We start from the raw sequence: 20,206 nt of genomic DNA, 5'->3' as shown, positions 1-20,206 counted from the left end.
AATATATTCAAGTCAAGAGCTTACCTTAGAGCATGTGTCATTGGGCCTTGCCTTAGAGTTACAATTGTAACTTTCCTTTATGGGTGTGCTAGCTCATCCGTCGTTTCCTCTTCCTTGTAACAACAGAATTCTCCTTGCCGATGGGGTGAAGATAGAGCTCTCTCTACGTCTAAATGGAGGCAAAAAGAGATGGTCCTTTGCAATGGTTCTCTCTCACAAAACGAGGGGGAAGAAGAAAAAGCTGATGCAAGAGAGAAACCTACAAGCAAACCTACTCAAGCAAGCATTCATCTAATATGCATGAATCCAATAAGCAAGCCAAAAGCGGAGCTCACAAGGGAATGATTGTAAAATTCCTTACTGTCAAAAAATGACTTACATACAAGTGACTAGTTTTCACACTAGGCTGACTAAACTTAAAAATGCTCCAACCTCTATTACTAGTCTTAACCAAGTATATACATGAAGTCCTTGGATTTTCTTATTTGACAATAAGCAAAAGGTAAGACTGTTTTGTATGTTTCAACACTCTCTTTTACAAAGGATAAGTGCTTGTTTAAGATGGCAAAGCACCCTACGATAAGTTGAGCAAGTGAAACCATGTTAAACTACGAAGTGGTTAACAATGGTTTACTATACTTTACAATAGGTTGAGCAAGTGAAACCTACAAGTGGTTAACCATGGTTTTACTACAAAAAGAATCCTAAAGGATTGACAAATATTAAGTTAAGTGGTTCTTATATGGTTTTCTATGTGCTTATGTAGTGGAATTACCACCTATACTACAAATTTATACTCTTCTCACCTACAATGCAGATTCATACACCCCATTCATGGCAATAGATTTAAAGAGATGCTATCAACTAGAGACACTTTCATGATGGTTGGTGATGATTTGATTTCTTAAATAAGAACATTAGCATTCAACAATGAGGGAATGTTGTTTATATAACGTTAGCTACTATAGGAGAGTATATGGTATGTGTGTGTAATATTAGCTAGGTTGACTATATTAAAGAAGGGAATGTGTTTTTTTTTGCTGTTTAACCTACAAGTGTTGCATTGCAAGAGAGGAGGGAATATGTTGCATGTGTATAGAATATGAGGTTATAATTATTGGACTCATTGTAAAGTTACTTCATCAATGCACCAAGCCTATAGGTCAGAAAATAGTCACTCTAATCACACTTGGATAGTGGGTTGCACTAGTACAAGGCACACAAGTTTGAACGATATACACAATCAATATAGTTCTTTAAAGCTTCTGGGAGGGCTTTGGACAGAGTAATGGTTGGAAGGTGAGCTTGCAACAATTGTTTCGATGGTCTTACTTGTATGTTAGTGCATGATATTTGAAACTCCACCAAGCCGTGTATTCACATGATGAAATAGTACTTTTGGGTACCCTGCTTGGTTTATGTGACCTCGCAATTATTGCCAACAAATTGTATAACTAGATTCAATCCCACAATGAATGTTTTGACAAAGGTAACATAGTTTTTTGTTAAGTATTGTGGTTTTGTGTTTCCTTATATTGACCAGTGCATAACTTTTTAATGTGCTGACAAATGAGTTTAGTCACAGGCTTCTGCATCAAACCTAGGTAGCATGGCCAATATAAGGAAACAAAAAATTTCATTCCCTGCCAAAAGACAGCATATCACAAGTGTCCCTTACATCAGAGTCTTTTATGTGGTATTGTAGTACTTGTTTTGAAAATATTTTATTATAAAGGCAGCCAAATCAGCAAGTACATCGTAGAGAATACCATCACTCAGGACGGTCACACATTCTGCTCCAATGACTGATCAATAAAATAAGGTAGTCTCACCACAAACTAGGGATTGGACTGCAGCAATATCACGCCTCCATTCAGCAATCGGCACAGCCAGTGAGCCGAATCTGAACATGTACATGGGAACCCTAAAAACTTGTCTAAAGGAACATGGTATCCTAGGAAGCCAAGTTCCTATGTCTGGAACCCTTGTCATTGACTTGAGGCCAGCGAAGACAAATGAATCTTTCCTAAGCTACACCCCTTTTGAGACTAAAAGATGATTGGGAATACATAAGGACTTACATGGTCTCCGACAAGGCCTCTTAAGAAAAATCATGACACTGATCACACACCATACAAACTGCTACTCTTTGCACTCTAATGACTGTATGGTTTGTCAGCCTGTAAGAAAAAAAAAAACAAAATCTGCTTTAATGTGTTTCTGTTCGTCAACTCCTCAAATTTACCATTCACATAACAAAGCTTCTTATCTCACTTCAAAGAGGGAATAAACCATAGATGACCGGGCATACCATGAGCTCAACATTGTAATGATATTACACCACTTTCTGGCCTTTACTTTCGTTGTCATCCTGTCCGGCATCTTCATCCTCATCCTCATCCTCATCCTCATCTTCGTCCTCATCCTCTTCCAAGTCTCCACTTTCTTCTTCTGCATCATCAAATTCATCTCCTTGTACAGCTTCTCCTGTATACCAGGACACTGCATGCGGGATAATCTTATCTCTGATCGTTGACCTGCACGTGTAGAGATCAAGTCACACTATCCGTGGCATGGCTTTGATATGAAGCGTGAAGAAGCATTAGGGGCAAATTCAAGCATTACCCAATTTCATAATCTTGCTCCATCATATCCTGCAGCTCCTCTGCCTGCAAAACACATCAGAACAGTCCTGAACCACAGCATATCTTGTGATGGAGATCAGGACACTGCAACTCACCCAAAGAAAAAGAAAATAAATAGCAGTAAGTAATACTCGGTCTATTGCAAGGAACTCTTCAAATTAACCAGAAGGTTGGTGCCCACTGAAATACCGTGTCTTGATCGATGTCCTCATCATCTTCAGGCACTTGAGGTGGGCTGAAGAAGTTGAAAAAGCTCTCACATGCTTCCGTTTTCGTGATAGGCTTTGGATCTTTGGCACCTTTTTTTACCTTTTTCCGCATTACTTTCTGTGTTAAGTTCTTTCCAGCATACCACTCAATCTCCGTTCTGGGATTAAGTCATGCAGCCATTAGCATGGCCTTGGTTATCTAAACCATTCCTTGCAAACCTCACATACTCTTGCATCAGTGCAAAAGCACTGGTTTTACAAGACAATAGCATCCAAGGCAGATTTATATACCCGATTGCTCGTTCCAAAATTGGCTCATCTTCCTCAATCATGTGGTACGCTTTGGTCAGCTGCACTACATGGAACAATCCAATTATCTTGCCTTGATACCCATGCCTTTATACCCAATAATTACTTAATCAAAAAATTAGTGGGTGGCCTCTTGCCTGAGTGGTTAGCTCACTTCACTCGCTATACAAAAAATTCAAGGGTTTAAAACCCCACACTCACTTGGGAAAAAAAAAAAATAACATCACCAATAGCCTACCCATATCCAAAATATACCATGGTGTTCTTGAAATAGGGGTTGGTGTCAAAAAAGAACTCCAGTTTAAAACCCTTCGGATTGTCCACCCTGGACCACTTAATATCTTTCAAATGTTTCAGAGCCTCCTCATCTCGAGCGGTGATCTGCACCAGGCTTGAACCAAGTCAATCTTACACCAAAGTCAACAATCTTACCCCCAAACGCAGAAAAACCAGGACACGGACACAAACATGAATATGCATTATGTACCTGAATGGCCAATCTTTCATTTGTCTTCATGGCACTCAACCAAAACTCAGGGACTCCTTTCACTAAAACCATAAGCCCATTTGTCAGATGATTGTTAGAAATAAACACCCCATATATATTATCGAAACCAACTGTTACTTTTGTGATAAGATAATCTGAGCAGATGTTGTGATGCAGCGAACAAAAAATTATGCGACAGAACTCTGCATGACAGCTAATTGCAAGCAACCTGCTCTCTTGTTTCCTTCAGCTGACGCATCAATCTCTGTGGCTTCTTCAGCAGCACCTTCAACTTCTGTGATGCCATTGACGATTTCATACCGCTGCAACATCGGCATTACAATAAAACCATCATAAAAACAGACTTGAACCAACATAATCCCATGATGCAACAGTGAATACCAAACCATGTGCATTATGCCCCCCCATGCACACTGACCAGAGCTGAAAGTCCTTGACTAAGTGTGAAGGTGTGATGTGGCCAGCTAATGGTTTGGTTGTACCACTGCATACATTTGATGCTCAATTCCTATGAACTACCTGGATCAAAGAGCACCAACACCTTCATGCTTATATTATCCGAAGGGTCATCTACATCATCATGTTTGAAGATGCTTATGGGGGCATTTATTGACCAAGCGCCAATGTGTCCATTAGGACCTAGTCCGCCAACTCTTTTCTAGGGTCTGTTCTTCCTCAATCAGGAACCTGATTTTCCTGGTTTTATGAGTCCAAATCTGTCCATCAACCCAAATATTGAATTGCAGCAAGAAAAATTATAGATCTGAAATTATGATGTCTAGTCCTTGCTCTGATACCAATGTAAGCATATGCAGCATAAATAGACAACTGCATTGGGTCCCAATGGCCAAGAAACCCGGTCCCCCCTTCTTTACAAATACGAGCATGGATTCCTGAACCAACCACCTCTCTATTCCCTCAATATAACCTCACCGGGAACAAAGCAACTTTGATTGTTGTCTCTCCTCCAAACTGCAGGTAACTCTGCTGCAGTTGTCCACATACATCTGTCTAGCACATATGCCATGGCAGTTAAAGATGCTTGTACAAGGTAGCCTAGGTAAAGCAGGACTTTAGAAGACCATGTGATCGCTGAATGTGAGATTAGGATTAGGGTTTGCACATAGAGTAGAGCAGGTGAATGCCTGTGATGGGAGAGAGCTACCCTGAGGCACATGGCCATATGAGGATGGACAGATCAGGAACTTAAGAAGACGGTGTGAAGACTTGAAGCAGGCGCACTCTGTGTGGGAGGGTAACTGATGAACGGCAAGTGTCTGGAGTGAGCAAGACGAGAAGAGAAGGAAAGAACCAAGGAGATCCATAAAGCCAAGAAGACATAAAGTAATAGCTAGAATAAGAAACAGCCATTCATGAATATGATGGCATGTATGTATATATGATGCCATGAATGCATACATACATATATAGCCTTTAAAAAAACAATTGATGGGGATGCTAGCAAGTATACATGCATTCATACTTACAGAACCTAGAAACAGCACTTGATGGATATGGTGGCATGTATGCATAGATACATACATAGCCTAGAAATGGCAGTCAATAAATGGGATGGCATGTGCAGGAGCCCGTTTACCTTTGTGTATAATGGTTCATACAGCTTCTGATAACGAGCCTCTAGTTCAGCTCTTTCTTCAAAAAATTTCTTCTCCAATTCATCATGTTGAGCCTGACACATAAAAAATCTACATCAAAGACATTCTGCACAAATGGCGGGGGGACACGAATAGAAGTATTGAGCTACACACCTGGATCCCTTGTAGAACAATTACGCGCTTCTTCACATACGGGTTAAGTGCATCCAGCATGCTTGATTGCTGTCTTGCAAGGGTCTGTAATTTGTCCTGGGGGAAAAAGAAAACCCTTGTTTGACTGGGCTAGCTGACACTAAAAATAAATCCACAAGCAATCATTGGTACTGGCATCTACCTTCAGCACATTGACAAGTCCTGCACGATCTGTTGCTGTAAGACCTACATGTAAAACGCATTAAACTTTCCATTAACATTAAAAAGAACCCCCTACACGAGAATGTAATAAAGAATACGTTAAAAAGTAACTCCCTCACATGCAAATAATATCAAAAGCAACCCCTCCATGGGAATACCATCAGAAATCCATCGAAAACGAATCCCCCACATAAAACCAAAAAAAACAAAACATAACAAAAAACCCATTCATGTAGGTCATGGCATGTATAAAAAGAACAATGCAGGTAGATCGGACTCTAAAAATAGATACATGGATTCATCAAATGATGATAACTGCTGCACAGCAGAATAGATGCAAACCTAATCAGATCAAGATAATACATAGAAAATACGATCCTTATGCATAAATTTCGTGCTAATCGATACTTTGTATACATGGATTTCATGTTGATTGATCGTTTGTCTGCAGATTGAAGATCAAGATAGAAACTAACCTGGCAAAGCAGAGCCAAGATCAGGCATGGAGAAACCTTGGTCTGATGCGCTATTGTTACTCATTGTGAAGGGGGAAACTAGGGTTTGAGAGGTTAGAGATGTGGATAAGTTAAGGGCTGGAGTCGGGAGGAGAGGTAGGGGACAGAGAGAGAGAGAGAGAGAGAGAAGGGGTATAACAAACAACGTTTTGGCAGTTGGGCGCCCGGACCGAAACGCAAGCCAGGTGGCGCTCGTCCGGACTGCCAAAAAGTAAAATTTTGAATGTCTTTTCACATTTTCTTTTGGCCGGACACCCTTGCACAAGCTCGCACTTTCCACTTTTTCGGGTCCAAGGTACTATGTAATCACTTTAGCATGTGATCCACATGAGCTTCAACAAAGGAGAAAGGCTGTATACACACTTTGCATTTGCAAAGTTTATTGGTCCTGCCTTATGAGAGCCATGGGGGCGAAGACTCTCTACTAGAGGCATCAGCAGCAAATAACTAAACTAAGAATTCCTTACATTCTCATTATCAGCACATGGTCAGATCGAAGAAGAGACTTGCACTTGGTCCATAGAATCATCGCTTTTTTCCTCCATTAACGAGGCACAGCTGCTGATTCCCTCCCACAGAACAAGGGTCTTCTCAGGACTTAATCTAACTAACGTAACTAATCTTATCTTAATGGTATCGGAGGAATCCTCTTATCCAGCCTAATCGGCCCATGGGTTAGCTAACCACCCGACCACTGTATTGGTGGGATTCCTTTATAAAGATTTGGTTATGTTTTTCCTGGATACCGAGGAAAAGAGTTCCCAGGCCCCCTAGCCGACGTTTCATGCAAAAATTAAGGTAGGCATACCATGTACACACCCAATATGAAATTGCCATTTATAACAGATTCGAGTGGCTTTAAAACAATCCTTCAATGAAAATCATAATATTACTGATCATCATCCTCCAAAAATTCTGAGTCCATTGTATTACAAAATATGTCATCTGGACTCTCCGTTGAAGACCAGTTGGCCAACCAATGAGATCCAATATCCAAAATTTAATTCACAAAAGTTATTCTTCTTATTCCATCCGAATCTTCCTCGACGCACGCATGGGTGTCCTAGCAACCGCGAGCCCGTGCATCACCTGGTCAGAACCCTCTAGGATCCTACTTAGGTATCCTAGCACTTCACTCAGGGAGGACCGCTTCATCGATCCTCACCCATTGTACCGAAAGTGCACCATTTTAACCGTACCGAGGCTGGTCAAGACCTCAGCAGGCTTTGCTGCAGCGACGTCCCTCAAGGACTCCCCGCCATTCTAGCTTAAAATAGTCCTTTAAATGAAAATAGAGGTTCTATGTAAGTAAAATTCCTAGTTTGATATTGGTTCCACAAAACCCTTTTTCCTTATTCCCCAATTTCATAATAAGAATCCTTTATCTCTCATCAGGGTAATCTACCCATCATTTGACTGACTGTCCAACTAGATTCTTGGTGATTTCGATCAAGGAAAAACTAGTTAATTCAAGAGTAGTCTATTCTTTGTATTTAGGAACTGGAATCGGTCACGAAGTTTTTTCTTGATTCAGATCGAGAGATTTACTGACTGTCCCTCTCATAGTCGTGGTCTAAGCAAAATCATCCGGTTTAGTCCTAGCTTTGATTCCAAGGATTTTCTTTAGATAAACATCTACCGAACTTCTAATTGTAAGGAAATTCCAATTTCATTCCTTCTTAAGCATAATAGATTAAGAAATGGTTTTATATGAGAATATCGAATTTTAATGAAAATAATCTTCTTCCATTTAATCTAATTTTGGGTAAATACCACTTTGGTGATTTAACCACATAAAATATCCAAAGATTTTCTTTCTACCACTTAATTTCTCAACCTTAATTCCCTAGGTGGAATTATGGTGAAAATTCATCTTTTGACACCAAAAATTAATTCAAATCTTTATTTATTTAAATATCATAAAAATTCTTCTTTTAACTAAATACCAATATCCTTTTCACATTATGCATAAAAATGATTTATGTATTAATTTCTAAAAATTTTACCATATCTCCGCTGCTATTACTGATAATTTTTAATAATTTTGAAAAGAATAAAACTTAGTAATACAATTATGATAGATTAACTATCAATAGATCTAAATCTAATTTATGGATCCAAATCATAAGTTTATCATAATTTATGTCACATAAAAGCATTAAAAAGCCATTTCTTTAGCCTCTCGCTTAACTAGCATAGAGTTTGATTTTAGAATCAAGAATTGCTCCATGAGAAGCATCATTTGAATAGAGAATTGGTCATAGGAATGACCATTCTTTAGGGGGGAGAGAGATATACATAAAAAAACATCCTAATTAAGCATAAATGTAAACTTTTTGTGATTATTCATTAAAATTATTTAGAAAGCTTAATTTGCATTAAAAAACCATTCAATTGAAACTTCTCAAGCTTGAGAGGGGTTGAGAAGTGAAAACATTTAGAATATTAGAGAAAAGCCCATAAAATCACATCTTACCTCTTGATTTGCTTGCTTCTCTATTCTTAGAAGAAGCCCCCAACCAATCAATTGGTTAGTATGTTAAGAGGAAAGCTCCAAGGAAGGTTGATCTTATGATTTATGAGCTCCATATAAGTATTGACTATCCACACCTTCTCTTCATCTACTTGAACATCAACAACTAAGATTCTGCCATTGGGATGATTAGCAATAATAATGGGTTTTAAATCCTTCTTAACAATATTCAAAACCCCACTAAAACTTAAGTTTACTCCCTGTACAACACCATCCAATCCCTAAAGCTCTCCTTTCTCCAACACTTCATACCAAATAGATTATGTTCCTGAATTGCTATTATTGACAACCCCCAGGACTTCAGTAACCCCCAAAAAGTTGAGCTCTTCTTATTGTCCCTTAGTCCCTTTACATCCCAAGTGCACCCCTTTATTTCACTTTTCCTAATCATTCCAGAGCAATGGATGGAACCATCTCCACTTCAGCCTCCTCTTCCCCAACTGAACTTTCCCTATGCCCCCCGCGCTCCTTGTTGTATGTCCCTCCATGTTGTGTCTACTTGCCAGTTAAATCTCCCCATGGAAGACGTCTCACTATCATCTCTTCCTAGTGGACTAAATGGGTTAGAATAGAGATATGGACCCAAACCATCTATGGATTCCCCCCCCCCCCCAAACTCCCTTTTCCTCAATTCTAGTTTAATTTTTCCTAGCCTCCCCTTTAACTTGCCTAAGACTACGTCCCCCTTTAGCTCTATCTTTTACCTTGGTCCACCCTTGTTCCTCCTTGGATCCCTGTCCCTCCATGACCATCTTCCCCTTCCCCTTATCTTCTTTATCCTCCTATCTATCACTAGTCCTAACCTTACTCCCCCCACCTGAACCCTCCTCCTTCCTTCCCTCTCTGCCCGTCTCCTCATTTTTATCCAATCCACAATTCCTAGCTATATGGACAAAGCCTCCACATCTAAAGCACGCCCCCAGAAAACTACCAAATTTTAATTTCAACTCCTCCCCTAAAACTTTATTCAAGTGGTTCCCGTTTATCATCTCTCGCGGGACAAACAACACACGGCCTATTTCACTACCCAAGTCCCTCAGGGTAGGCGAAAGTCCCATGATATCGACCCACACCAAATAGGCCTCTCTGAGACTCTTGTTTACATCGAAAGCAGGGTCAAAGGGCATTGCATAAGTTTTGTTCCCATAAAGAGAGAGTGGAGCCCTTACAAATAGGTTAACAATGGTCTGTCCTTCACAAACAACATGTTAAAGAAGCATTTTTCTAAGTAGAATACTTGGGACACAACCTTCTCATGAAATACTTCATCATGTAGCCATGTCTCCAGCTTTGCCTTACTCGGCAGTTTCCCTGAGCATGACAAAATAGCACTACACATAGAGAACAAGCCTATCTGCCTGCTAACCAATCCCGGAGAGATATTCGCACATACCTTCCCACTCCAAAGATTTGTTTGCTGAGCTTGAGCATTTAAGCGCAAAGAGATTGAGTCTTGTTGCAGCTTCTTTGCCTCTCTACCCCCTTTATGCTCCTCTTCCGGCTCCCAATCCCCCCATCCACCATCTCCCGACTCATCGGAATGAACCCATAAGTCTGCCATCCTTTGGTTCCTACTGTCCCGCTCACCTGCATGCATGAGACGAGCGTCTGCCACCCACCCTCATACTGACACATGTAAGCCACATGTGAATTAAATCCCCAAGGACACCCCACTACGACCCGAACCTCCACTAGCATCCAATACTCTTAAGTGACAACTATGTCCATAATTAAGTTCAATACTTGTTGTGTTTTTTAGTAACTGTTGTAGGTTGTTGTGTGAAGGCCCTAATTCACTAGTGTGAATGAGTTTGGTGGCATGCATGTGGAAGTTATATGTTGGTATTTTTTTCATGTAGGTGAATTACTTGTTGCCAATTGATGTATGTGAGCATATGTAGAGCTTGGAAAGTTTTAACTTTATGCATGTCAACTTCGATGTAGATGGGCTTTTACTCTTGAGGGAATGGGATTAAAGACTTTAATAACATGTAAACCCTAGCTCTAATGTATGTATATCTTTGTTTACAAGTTTTCTTATAGAATAGAGCCTTTTCACTACATGTTGGGGCCTTCTTGTGCTATCATTGATTAGTTTGAGGTTCAATAAAGTAGATTGGCATATTCTTCATGGATTGTTTTGACATATCTTGTTTTAGTTCTTGATGGGATTCTTAATCTCTATAAAAACTAGGTTGTTGGACATATACACTACTTTATGCTTACCCTTTACTTAACATTTTTTTCAAATAAGATTTTTTCTCTACATGTTGGGAACATCTTACAAGGTTTGGAAGTATAGTTTTTTCTTCATGTGTAGTTATTTACTAACATCTCATGTTTCAATACTTAGAAAGGCTTCCCCTAAAAGTTCTTAAACATACAAACCCTATTATGTGTCTACCTTATTCTTGACATTTTTACCTGCTAAAGCATCCTTTGGATGATCAGGCTATTTATTTTGTTGCCACATCTAGGTTGCACATTTCAAAGATGTTCATGTTTATCATCTAACAGTGGAGGAATTTTTTTCGTGAGCAATTTCTAGCAAGCAATTTTCTAGAAATGGTGAGTTCTCTCTCTCTCTCTCTCTCTCTCTCTCTCTCTCTCTCTCTCTCTCTCTCTCTCTCTCTCTCTCTCTCTCACACACACACACACACACACACACACACACACACACACACACACAAAAGTAATGGCATAGTCAACAATGGCAATGGCACCATTCCCTTATTAGGTGCCTCAACCCTATGTGCTATGCCAATCCCACTACTTCATCCAAATATATTGGACCTCCACAGCCTTTCCCTCTACATGAGCCACCTAGCACTTCAAATAGTTTGAGTTTCCCTCCTGGCAAATAAGCACATGAGTGACATGAGTGCTACTTCTGGTCATATAGTAAATAGCAGGCAAAACTTTATAATTAGACTTGATTTTATGAAGAAAGGAAGTGTTTATTGGTTTTTATTACGAATTTCATTTTGCAATATCTCTTTTGTGTATGTGTGTGTGTGTGTGTGTGTGTGTGTGTGTGTGTGTGTGTGTGAGAGAGAGAGAGAGAGAGAGAGAGAGAGAGAGAGAGAGAGAGAGAGAGAGAGAGAGAAACAAAGAGAAATTAAGTAGAATGTGGAATCTTTGAAAGAAGTGTTGTAGTTAGATTGACATACACACTTAACATAGCCACACACGTAAAAAAATCTTAGGCATATGCAAGCATATTATGGATTTCTTTCCTTGAAATTTGGTATGATTAAATGAAATATGGAATTATGTGGTAGTATGTTAGACTAAAGGTGTTTTGTATCTTTTGGTCTCTCCTTCAAATGGTGTTTGGGTTGTATTAGAATATAGATGATCACATGTGTAAATGATTAAACCCCATTGGCATAAGGAGTGTTTAGTTAGAATGTCCAGTTAGAATATAAACCATCACATGTGTAAAGGATTAAACCCATGTTATGAGAATGTATTTTAAGCCCTCTTAAAATTATTATTCTACCCTATTAGATAATTTGGGGACCCCTGGATTATCTTTGCATCATGGCAAATTCTGTTAGTATCTTGGGTGATGCCATTTCAAATATTAATACACTTGATGTACATTGACATATGCTTGCAACTTCCTATGTTTGCAGTTGGTTTATATGGTAGGCTGATTCCTGGAGTACTTATACCTGCTGATGAACATGTGGTGATGATTTGTATGCCTACTATGAAAGAATTGTTTTCCAATTTATTGTTGGATATTTTATAATTGAAGAGAACTCAAAAGATTGAGGCAAAAACACATGTCATTTTTTTTGGAAGGCATTCATTATTTTGGACAAGCTTTGTATTTATATGCTAGCTTATGCACATCTATTTATTTATTTCTACGAGCTTACACTTCAAAATATTTATTTTGTAATGCTTAAAAGCTTTCCCCTAGCACCAAGTAATTTAACATTTAAGAGCTCTCTATTTTGGGTTTCAATGCTCAAAATACTCATGTGTGGGGAATAGGCCACACATATGAGGGGGGAATATTACACCCAATGTTTATGTTGTGCAAGAGCTAAGTATTTTCATGTGTTAATTTTTAGAGCTTGGTTTATGTTGAATTTGTTGCATTAGCTTAAGTTGAATGTTTGAATAATTATTTAAATTAAAATTTTATTTCTACAAATTCCTAGATGGGGATCCTTTTGTCAATGGTATCAGAGCATAGGCCAGGTTATTTTTTGGAAGAGATTGAAAAGGATTGAAGAAATTGAAGGCTAAAGGCAAAGGTTGGAGGCTTCAAAACCACTCAAATCTCAACAAATCAAGTAGTTTCATCTTCTCCACATCATCAAGGATTGTAAGTGACTCACAACAAGATGTCTTTCTTCAATTTTGATGAAGAGTAAAGTGATCATGTCAAAGTTCTTGAAAGGACTCACAGAGTAGCTGAAAGACATTCAATTTTATGATGGGAAGAAAGATGCTCGTGTGCTTATTGCATGGTGTAGTAAGCTAGATGATTATGTTTTAGGCAAAAAATTCTCAAAAAAAGACAAGATTAAATGTGCATGCAATCATTTGATTGAAAGTGTTGCCTTATGGGGGAATGTGATGATCAAGCAGGGCAAGCATCGACCTCGTACATGGAAAAAACATTTTCTTCCTTCGTAATACAAGGGTAAGGCTCGTCACAATGATGGGATACTCTATGCCAAGTGGAGCAAGAGAATGTCTAAGCGTACATTAACAAATTTTGAGATACTCTATTTATAGGTTCAAGTGATTGAGAAGATCAACAAGCCAAAGACCGCAAGAATGGGACACCATTTGAGGGGTCAAAGTGTAGAGTTGACTTTTTTAAAAGTTAAAACAGATAGTACTTACCCTTTGACTGAAGTCAAACACATCATAGGGTTGTTAGTACTTCTCAAGAGCTTCACATCGAGCTAGATCACTTGTTGAGGATCTACAATCATTTTTCTATTTTTAGCTACTATGAATCACAAAAGTCAAAATAGAGAATGGTTACCCTTGGGATAGCTTACATATAGTGGGAAAGTAGATATCAAAAAACTTTCCATCAAGCTAAAGAAATCCTAAATTTGACATCATTTTGAGGTTCAACTAATCGGAGTAGTTTTTCAGCTATTCCAAGGGCAAGGTCTAAGAAGTTTTCAGAAGTGTTACAAGGCATCAATGTTGAGCTTGAAAATATGGATGCAATTGATTGAAGAGAGAGTTGCTCAAGTGCATTTGGGTGATGGTGGATGAGTGTGGATACCCATGTGCGGGGTTGACTAGCACAAACCATCCAATAAGCATCGAGATGTAATCAAAGATATCCTTCTATGATAGAGGGCGTCATGTATATTTTCAATAAGAAAAAAGAAACACTAATTGAAGGAACGATGAGAAAAATTCCTTCCCTTAGAAATGAGCTCAAGGGTGAGTTCTCACCAAATTCAAAGGAGAGAGAAATTCCAATGAGGAATTTAAAGAATGGGTCAACAAAATGGACATGTATTTTCAGCTCAATCTGAATGAAAGGGCCAAAGTCTTTTTTGCCACTCTTCACCTTGAAGGATATGCTCACACTTGGTGATGACACGTTTCTTCTCATGATTATGAGGTTACTACTTAAACAGCCTTTAAAGAAGAATGAGGTTACTACTTAAACAGCCTTTAAAGAAGAATGAGGGATACTTTTACATTAGAATTGCACAACAATAAGGTCATTGGTACTTGGAATGATTTCGAACAAAGAGGAACTAGTGTAATGGAGTACTTACACCATTTTTTCAAGCTTGCTTTACATATAGAAGGGGTGAATGAAAAGTACCAAATGATCAAGTACATCTTGAAGCCTAGCATTCGTGCCAATGTGAATGCTCAAGCTTGCTTTGCATGTAAAAGGGGTGAGTGAAAAGTACCAAATGATCAAGTATATCTTGAATCCTAGCATTGGTGCCAATGTGAATGCTTAGAGACCCTTTTCTCTTAAGGAGGCTATGAAATTGACTGAGATATATATGGTTCAACAATGGGACTTTCTATTCCAAGATCCCCTATAGCCTATGGAAGAAATGTAAAATCAAATATCAGATTTAGAAACACTTCTTCTAAGTGTCCAAGTGGGGATGAAAAGCCTTTAAGTGGTTTGACAAAAGAGAAATTGTGATTATGGCGGATCATAATAATGAGTTCAAGAGTAAACACTGATGTTTCAAATGTGGGAAGAAATGGAGCAAGGATCACTACTGTGAAGAATGCAAGGTAAAAAAGTTGTGTGTGTCTCCAAGAGAGAGAGAGAGAGAGAGAGAGAGAGAGAGAGAGAGAGAGAGAGAGAGAGAGAGAGAGAGAGAGAGAGGGCTATTAACTTACCAAAATTAGAGTTTCCTATGTATTACATTATGGATCTATCAAAATCTCTATATCATTGGACATGTTGGGATGGTGATTTGAAATTCCCTTCTAATCAAGTACTTACAACATGTGCAAGGACACCTAACTTTCTATGCCAACCACTTAGGCTTTGAAGATGATGGATTATCTACATACTCCATTGGAAAAATGAGAGAGAGAGAGAAAGAATGAAAGAAAGATATATTAACATCTACAAAAGGCCAAAGTGGCCTATGAGACCAAAACATAGTACACGACTGATGGTGTCTCATCAAAAGTAAGACAAAAAGGACAAAAAAGTCCTAAAACAATTCTAAATAGCTATGAAAGGAAAATAATCCTACTGAGGTACAACAAAAGTGTATAATCTCTACAACTAGCATAAGAATGGTGTAATTTGCTCATCTCAGTATCTCTCTCATGGGGTGCTATAAGATAGAGAAACTAAAGTGGCAGGGCAGTCGTCTCTTGTGGTGGCGGGTGATGATGGCTCTAATCCACCGGTGTGATGAAGCGGCCATGGACAAGGTCCTGGTAAGCGTGGGTGTCTCGCTCAACAAAGTCCTATGGCTCTGCCAAGGGTGACTCCTCTTGGAGGATGTCTATGGGACGTCTGGCTCACCGAGGGGGTAGTGGAGGTCTTCGTCGTATCTGCCGGGGTGGTCCTGGCCCTGAAAAAATATGTCATGGCTTGCTAGTGGGGTGGATCCTGGTGTGCTGTCATGGCTCATAGTAGGAGAGCCTCTCGATGGCGTCTAAGCTCCAATAAGAAAATCCCTAAACACCTCTGATCCTCAAACTCCATCACATGTCATAATGGTCCAAAACCCTCTCAGAAGAGACACCAGTATCTCCCTTGTATCTCATAGTACACAGTACATCGGCATATGTAGTGCTCCTCTGACTCCACTTCCTAGTGACATACCTGACAAATGCGATCTTCTGGCTTCATCCCCTTGTATCTGCTAGTCTCTACCCTCAGTTGATGTGATGAAGTATGCATCTATCCAATGGCACTGCGAATGCCATGTGAGAGATGGGTGTCCATGTATGTAGACCGTGTGACAAAGCCATCTAGGGAAAGATGTAGAAAATGGTCCCGATAGTGGGCCATCTTCGTGCCTAGTGGTAGGGGGGACTAGACCATGTCCTTTCTGCATCTAGCCTCACGATGTCCATCCTGATCACCCTATCCTGCTCAGAGCGACTAAGGTCCAAGACGGCGAAGTCTAGGCTATAACCTAAACACATGCTCCATAAATTGTTGAGCCACCATAGAAGCTGTATATTGCACCTTTGTGGGTATGAAATGAGCCACCTTTGTTAATGTATTCACTACCACACATAGATGCTATTCCACCCTTGCTTACTAGTGGGCAGCCCGATAATGAAATCCATGGCTGTGTGTCCACTATCCTTCCAAAAAAGGCAATGGTTGCAACAATACTCTCGGCAATTGATTGGGATCCTTGTTTTGTTGGCTAGGCAAGCACTTTTGCACATAGTCATGTACATCCTTCCAAAGTTCTTTCCAAAAGAAAGTCTTCCGTATCTTATCATAGGTCTTAAACACTCCCAAATGACCCGCCATTGGTGAAGAGTGCATCTCTTGTAGGATTTTCAGCTTGAAGGATGAATGAGAGACCAAATAAACCTTTCCCTTATACCAAAGCAACCCATTGTGCACCTCAAAATGTGGATATTCATCACATAACCCTTGCTGTAATTTCTAAAACATTAGACTAGCCATGTTATCCACCAAATACTCCTTTTGTATCTCATGAATCCAATCATAATGCACCTCCGAAATGGCATGTATAGTGCAAGCCCATATCCTAGAAAGTGCATCCGCCATAACATTGTCCTTCATTATAATAGAATGAGGGTCTAGCAGGCAAAAATAGTAGCGTTTTTATCACTAGAAGGGTAGCTAGGTGTCGGGTTGTTTTGCTAGAAACACTACTATTTTCACTGCAAAATGAGTTCATTGTTCAGCAGCAAAAATAGCAGCGAAATATCGCTGCTCAGCACAGCAACAGCGACATTAATATCGCTGCTGCCTGCTGAGCATTGCATAGAAAAAAAAAGAGCTTGTACAGACTGGGGAGTCTGCACAGGACTCCCCATCTGCCCTAGCTCTTTTTTTAAAAATTAAAATAGAGTCACAGTTTCAGATTTATAATACAAACACAAATATAAGAAACACATACATTGTGGAGAATACAATTGAGCCCAAAAAGTTATTATATTTCAAAAATTGTTGGGCCTTTGGCCACATATACATAAAGTTTTTACAATGAAGAGGTATAAAGAGGTGTCTAACTAGAATCCTCATCGGATTTCGAGTGATCCTCATCATCTGATTCCTCGTCCTCTTCACTTTCTTCATGCTGATAATCTGGATCCTCCTCTCCTTCTTTCCTTTCATCCTACATACATGCCATCAAGCGTAAGGTAAGCAAGAGTATTAAAATACAATTAGACATAGAAAAGAGAATGGTTTAGGCTCACTTACCTCATCAACTCCCCAAAACGGACTCATCCAAGCGTACATCTCGTGTACCCATCCATGCCCACAATTGTGGAGACGAGGAGGGCTCTATACCCACAGTGGAAACTAGCTTGGCATTCTTCACCAAAATATTCAAAGGTTCGTTCAGTCCCCGAATGAACCTGGCCATACTCCTCATTTGTTGGGTCACGCCCAACAACCTCCCTCTACATAATCAATTAAGAAAATATACAATTATTTCAAGAAAACAATATATTACAAAATGAAATAAAAGAAGAGAAGAAATGAATACTTTACAAAACGAGCAAGAAAGGAGGATTTCCCACCAAAGCTGAAGTGCGAAGCCCCTCGCTTCCGTTAGTCGAGAAGCATTCGCCCTCGCTTGTTGTTGAAAATCACCTAGGTGCTTTCTCACTAAGCTGCGTGCTTGCCTCCACTCCTCGGCCATACACACGCTAGGCTTCTCCAAATTATTCTTTGCTACTCTCTTGATATTTTCTTCCTAGCAAAAGCTTGATGCTCTCTTGATATTTTCTTCCTATTCTTTGCTGCTCTCTTGATATTTTCTTCAATCCATATGAATCGGTGCATGGCATATGCCCTTGGTGGTTGTTCGCTTGAATAGACCTACAAAAGATTATCATAATAAATCAAAACATTACTTCATAAGGCCTATGCATATGGCCTATGCATAAGCCCTATGCATTGGCCTATTGCATAAGAAACTATGCATAGGGCCTATTGCATGCTTATGCATAGCCTAGCCCTATTGCATAAGAGGGCTATGCATAGGGCTTATTCATAGCCTATACGTAAGGCTATACATAGCCCTATGCATAAGGCTATGCATAAGCCCTATTACATAAGAGGGCTATCCATAGGGACCCTATGCATAGCCTATGCATAAGGCTATGCATAAGCCCTATGTATAGCCCTATTGCATAATAGGGCTATGTATAGGGCTTAATGTATAAGAGGGCTATGCATAGGGCTTATGCATACCCTTATGCATAGGGCTTATGCAATGCATAAGCCCTATGCATAAGGCTATTCATAAGGCCTATGCATAACCCTATTGCATAAGAGGGCTATGCATAAAAACTATTGCCTATTGACCTAACCCTAATCCCTGGCACCCAAGGGTGAAAAAGCACAAAGATAAGAAGAACAAATGAAGAAAGAGGGCTTACCGTATGAGAGGATATGCCTAAAACCTTGCTCACTTGAATAATCCTACAAAAAAGAAACATAATAAATAAAAAATTTAGTCCTCATTAACACATTAGTAAGCAAGAATGAAAGATCCTTGCCCCCTCCACGCAACGAAATCGGGGTTGCTAGCAGAAGAAGCACTTTTGTGCAGGGCGGCAGAGCCTCTCACTCGGGGCCTCACCCACGGATATCCGGACAAGAGACTAATCCCTCGATTCTTCCAAAACCCAACCCAGAAAAACTTCCCTCACCCAGAAAGCACGGGTGATTCCTCCAACATATTTTTATTCTAACGTAGTCAAGAGCCTTAACTAACCAAACTGATCCGACCAAACCCGTTAAGTCACATGGTCAGATCAAGGAAGAGACTTGCACTTGGATCATAGAGACTAATGCTTTTTTCCTCATCGAGAGGCACATCCGTTGATTCTTTTCCATAGAACAAAGACTATTCGGGATTTACTTCATCTATTATACCATAACAGAATTTAGTCTCATTTTAGGGATCCATCAGTCCAGCCTACCCCATCTAGGCCCATGGGTTAGCCAACTGTAAGATTCCTCCCCAACCTCTCAAGATGTCCAGCATCTTCCCCTATAATCAAATCCCTCTTCAGAAATATAAAAGATCTTGTCTCTACCTGTTTTGGCCTAGAGAGAGAAAATATTCTAGAGAGAGATTATTCAGATTTTGAATATTTTTGGATGGAAAAATATCTCTTCTTATTAAAATAAGTTTTTCCAAAACAGAAGTTCAAAAAGATTTTCACAAGGTGCATTAGAAATCAAGTATAATCTGTTCAAGAGGCCTTATCCTAGGGGTCCAGATTTTCAAAAAATTTTGAATTAAGGTTTTGAGGGGCCAATCAGATTCATCCAAATGTGTGGAGAAGATAAATAGAAGAAATAAAGAAAATACCCCCAAAAATGAGTAAATACTCACATAAGATGAAGAGTGGACTAAGGACCAAAGGAATTACTAAAAAAAAGGATTTTTGACACCTCACAATAGGGATTCCCCCCTCATGAATGAGGCGCCTACTTCACATGTGTGGTGGAGTTTTAAATAATAAAAAATTGAGATATTTCATCTCTCCTCTCTCCTAATTCAAGTCTAGTTCTAAAAAGTAAGCTAAAGTGACCTAAAAATGGTCAAAATTGATCAAACTGATTTGGAAAATTCTAGAATCAGTTTGCTTGGCTAGGAGCTCACTTTTTCCTGCAAATACAGCCTCCCACTTTGTTGAAGCTTAATAGTGTTTTATACACTGTTACTCTACTCCTCCCAAGAGCCAAGAACTATGAATTTCTTAATAATTCACTAGTTTTTGACCATTCCCTCTTCTAAAGAATTGGTGGCCACTCTTGTTGCAAACAAGAGTAGAACCCTCAAACCATCAAGCTAA

General features: G+C 39.4%; 1 protein-coding gene across 1 annotated transcript; it reads right to left on the bottom strand.

Moving 5' to 3' along the window:
* Window positions 1-1,708: 1,708 nt before the first annotated feature.
* Window positions 1,709-6,278, bottom strand: LOC147632192 (nucleosome assembly protein 1;1-like). The gene is made up of 12 exons (XM_086808828.1): window positions 6,118-6,278; window positions 5,622-5,665; window positions 5,441-5,536; window positions 5,269-5,361; window positions 3,880-3,973; window positions 3,651-3,712; window positions 3,419-3,544; window positions 3,146-3,204; window positions 2,835-3,012; window positions 2,626-2,669; window positions 2,312-2,537; window positions 1,709-2,180 (listed from the first exon to the last, which is right to left on the bottom strand). Exons 1-11 carry the CDS (start codon window positions 6,179-6,181, stop codon window positions 2,336-2,338), a joined length of 1,062 nt encoding a protein of 353 aa, XP_086664954.1. The 5' UTR covers window positions 6,182-6,278; the 3' UTR covers window positions 1,709-2,180; window positions 2,312-2,335.
* Window positions 6,279-20,206: the final 13,928 nt, after the last annotated feature.

Source organism: Cibotium barometz, chromosome 14 (assembly GCF_041138505.1).
Source record: "Cibotium barometz isolate CiBa-2024 chromosome 14, ASM4113850v1, whole genome shotgun sequence".
Lineage (NCBI taxonomy): Eukaryota > Viridiplantae > Streptophyta > Polypodiopsida > Cyatheales > Cibotiaceae > Cibotium > Cibotium barometz.
This window is presented reverse-complemented; position numbering and strand designations above follow the sequence as displayed.

Coding starts and splice junctions, on each gene's coding strand:
- LOC147632192 (XM_086808828.1), bottom strand. CDS start 6,181: ATGAGTAACAATAGCGCATCAGACCAAGGTTTCTCCATGCCTGATCTT. Junction 5,666..6,117: donor TCTTGGCTCTGCTTTGCCAG/GTTAGTTTCTAT, acceptor TTTTACATGTAG/GTCTTACAGCAACAGATCGT. Junction 3,013..3,145: donor ATTTTGGAACGAGCAATCGG/GTATATAAATCT, acceptor ACTTAATCCCAG/AACGGAGATTGAGTGGTATG.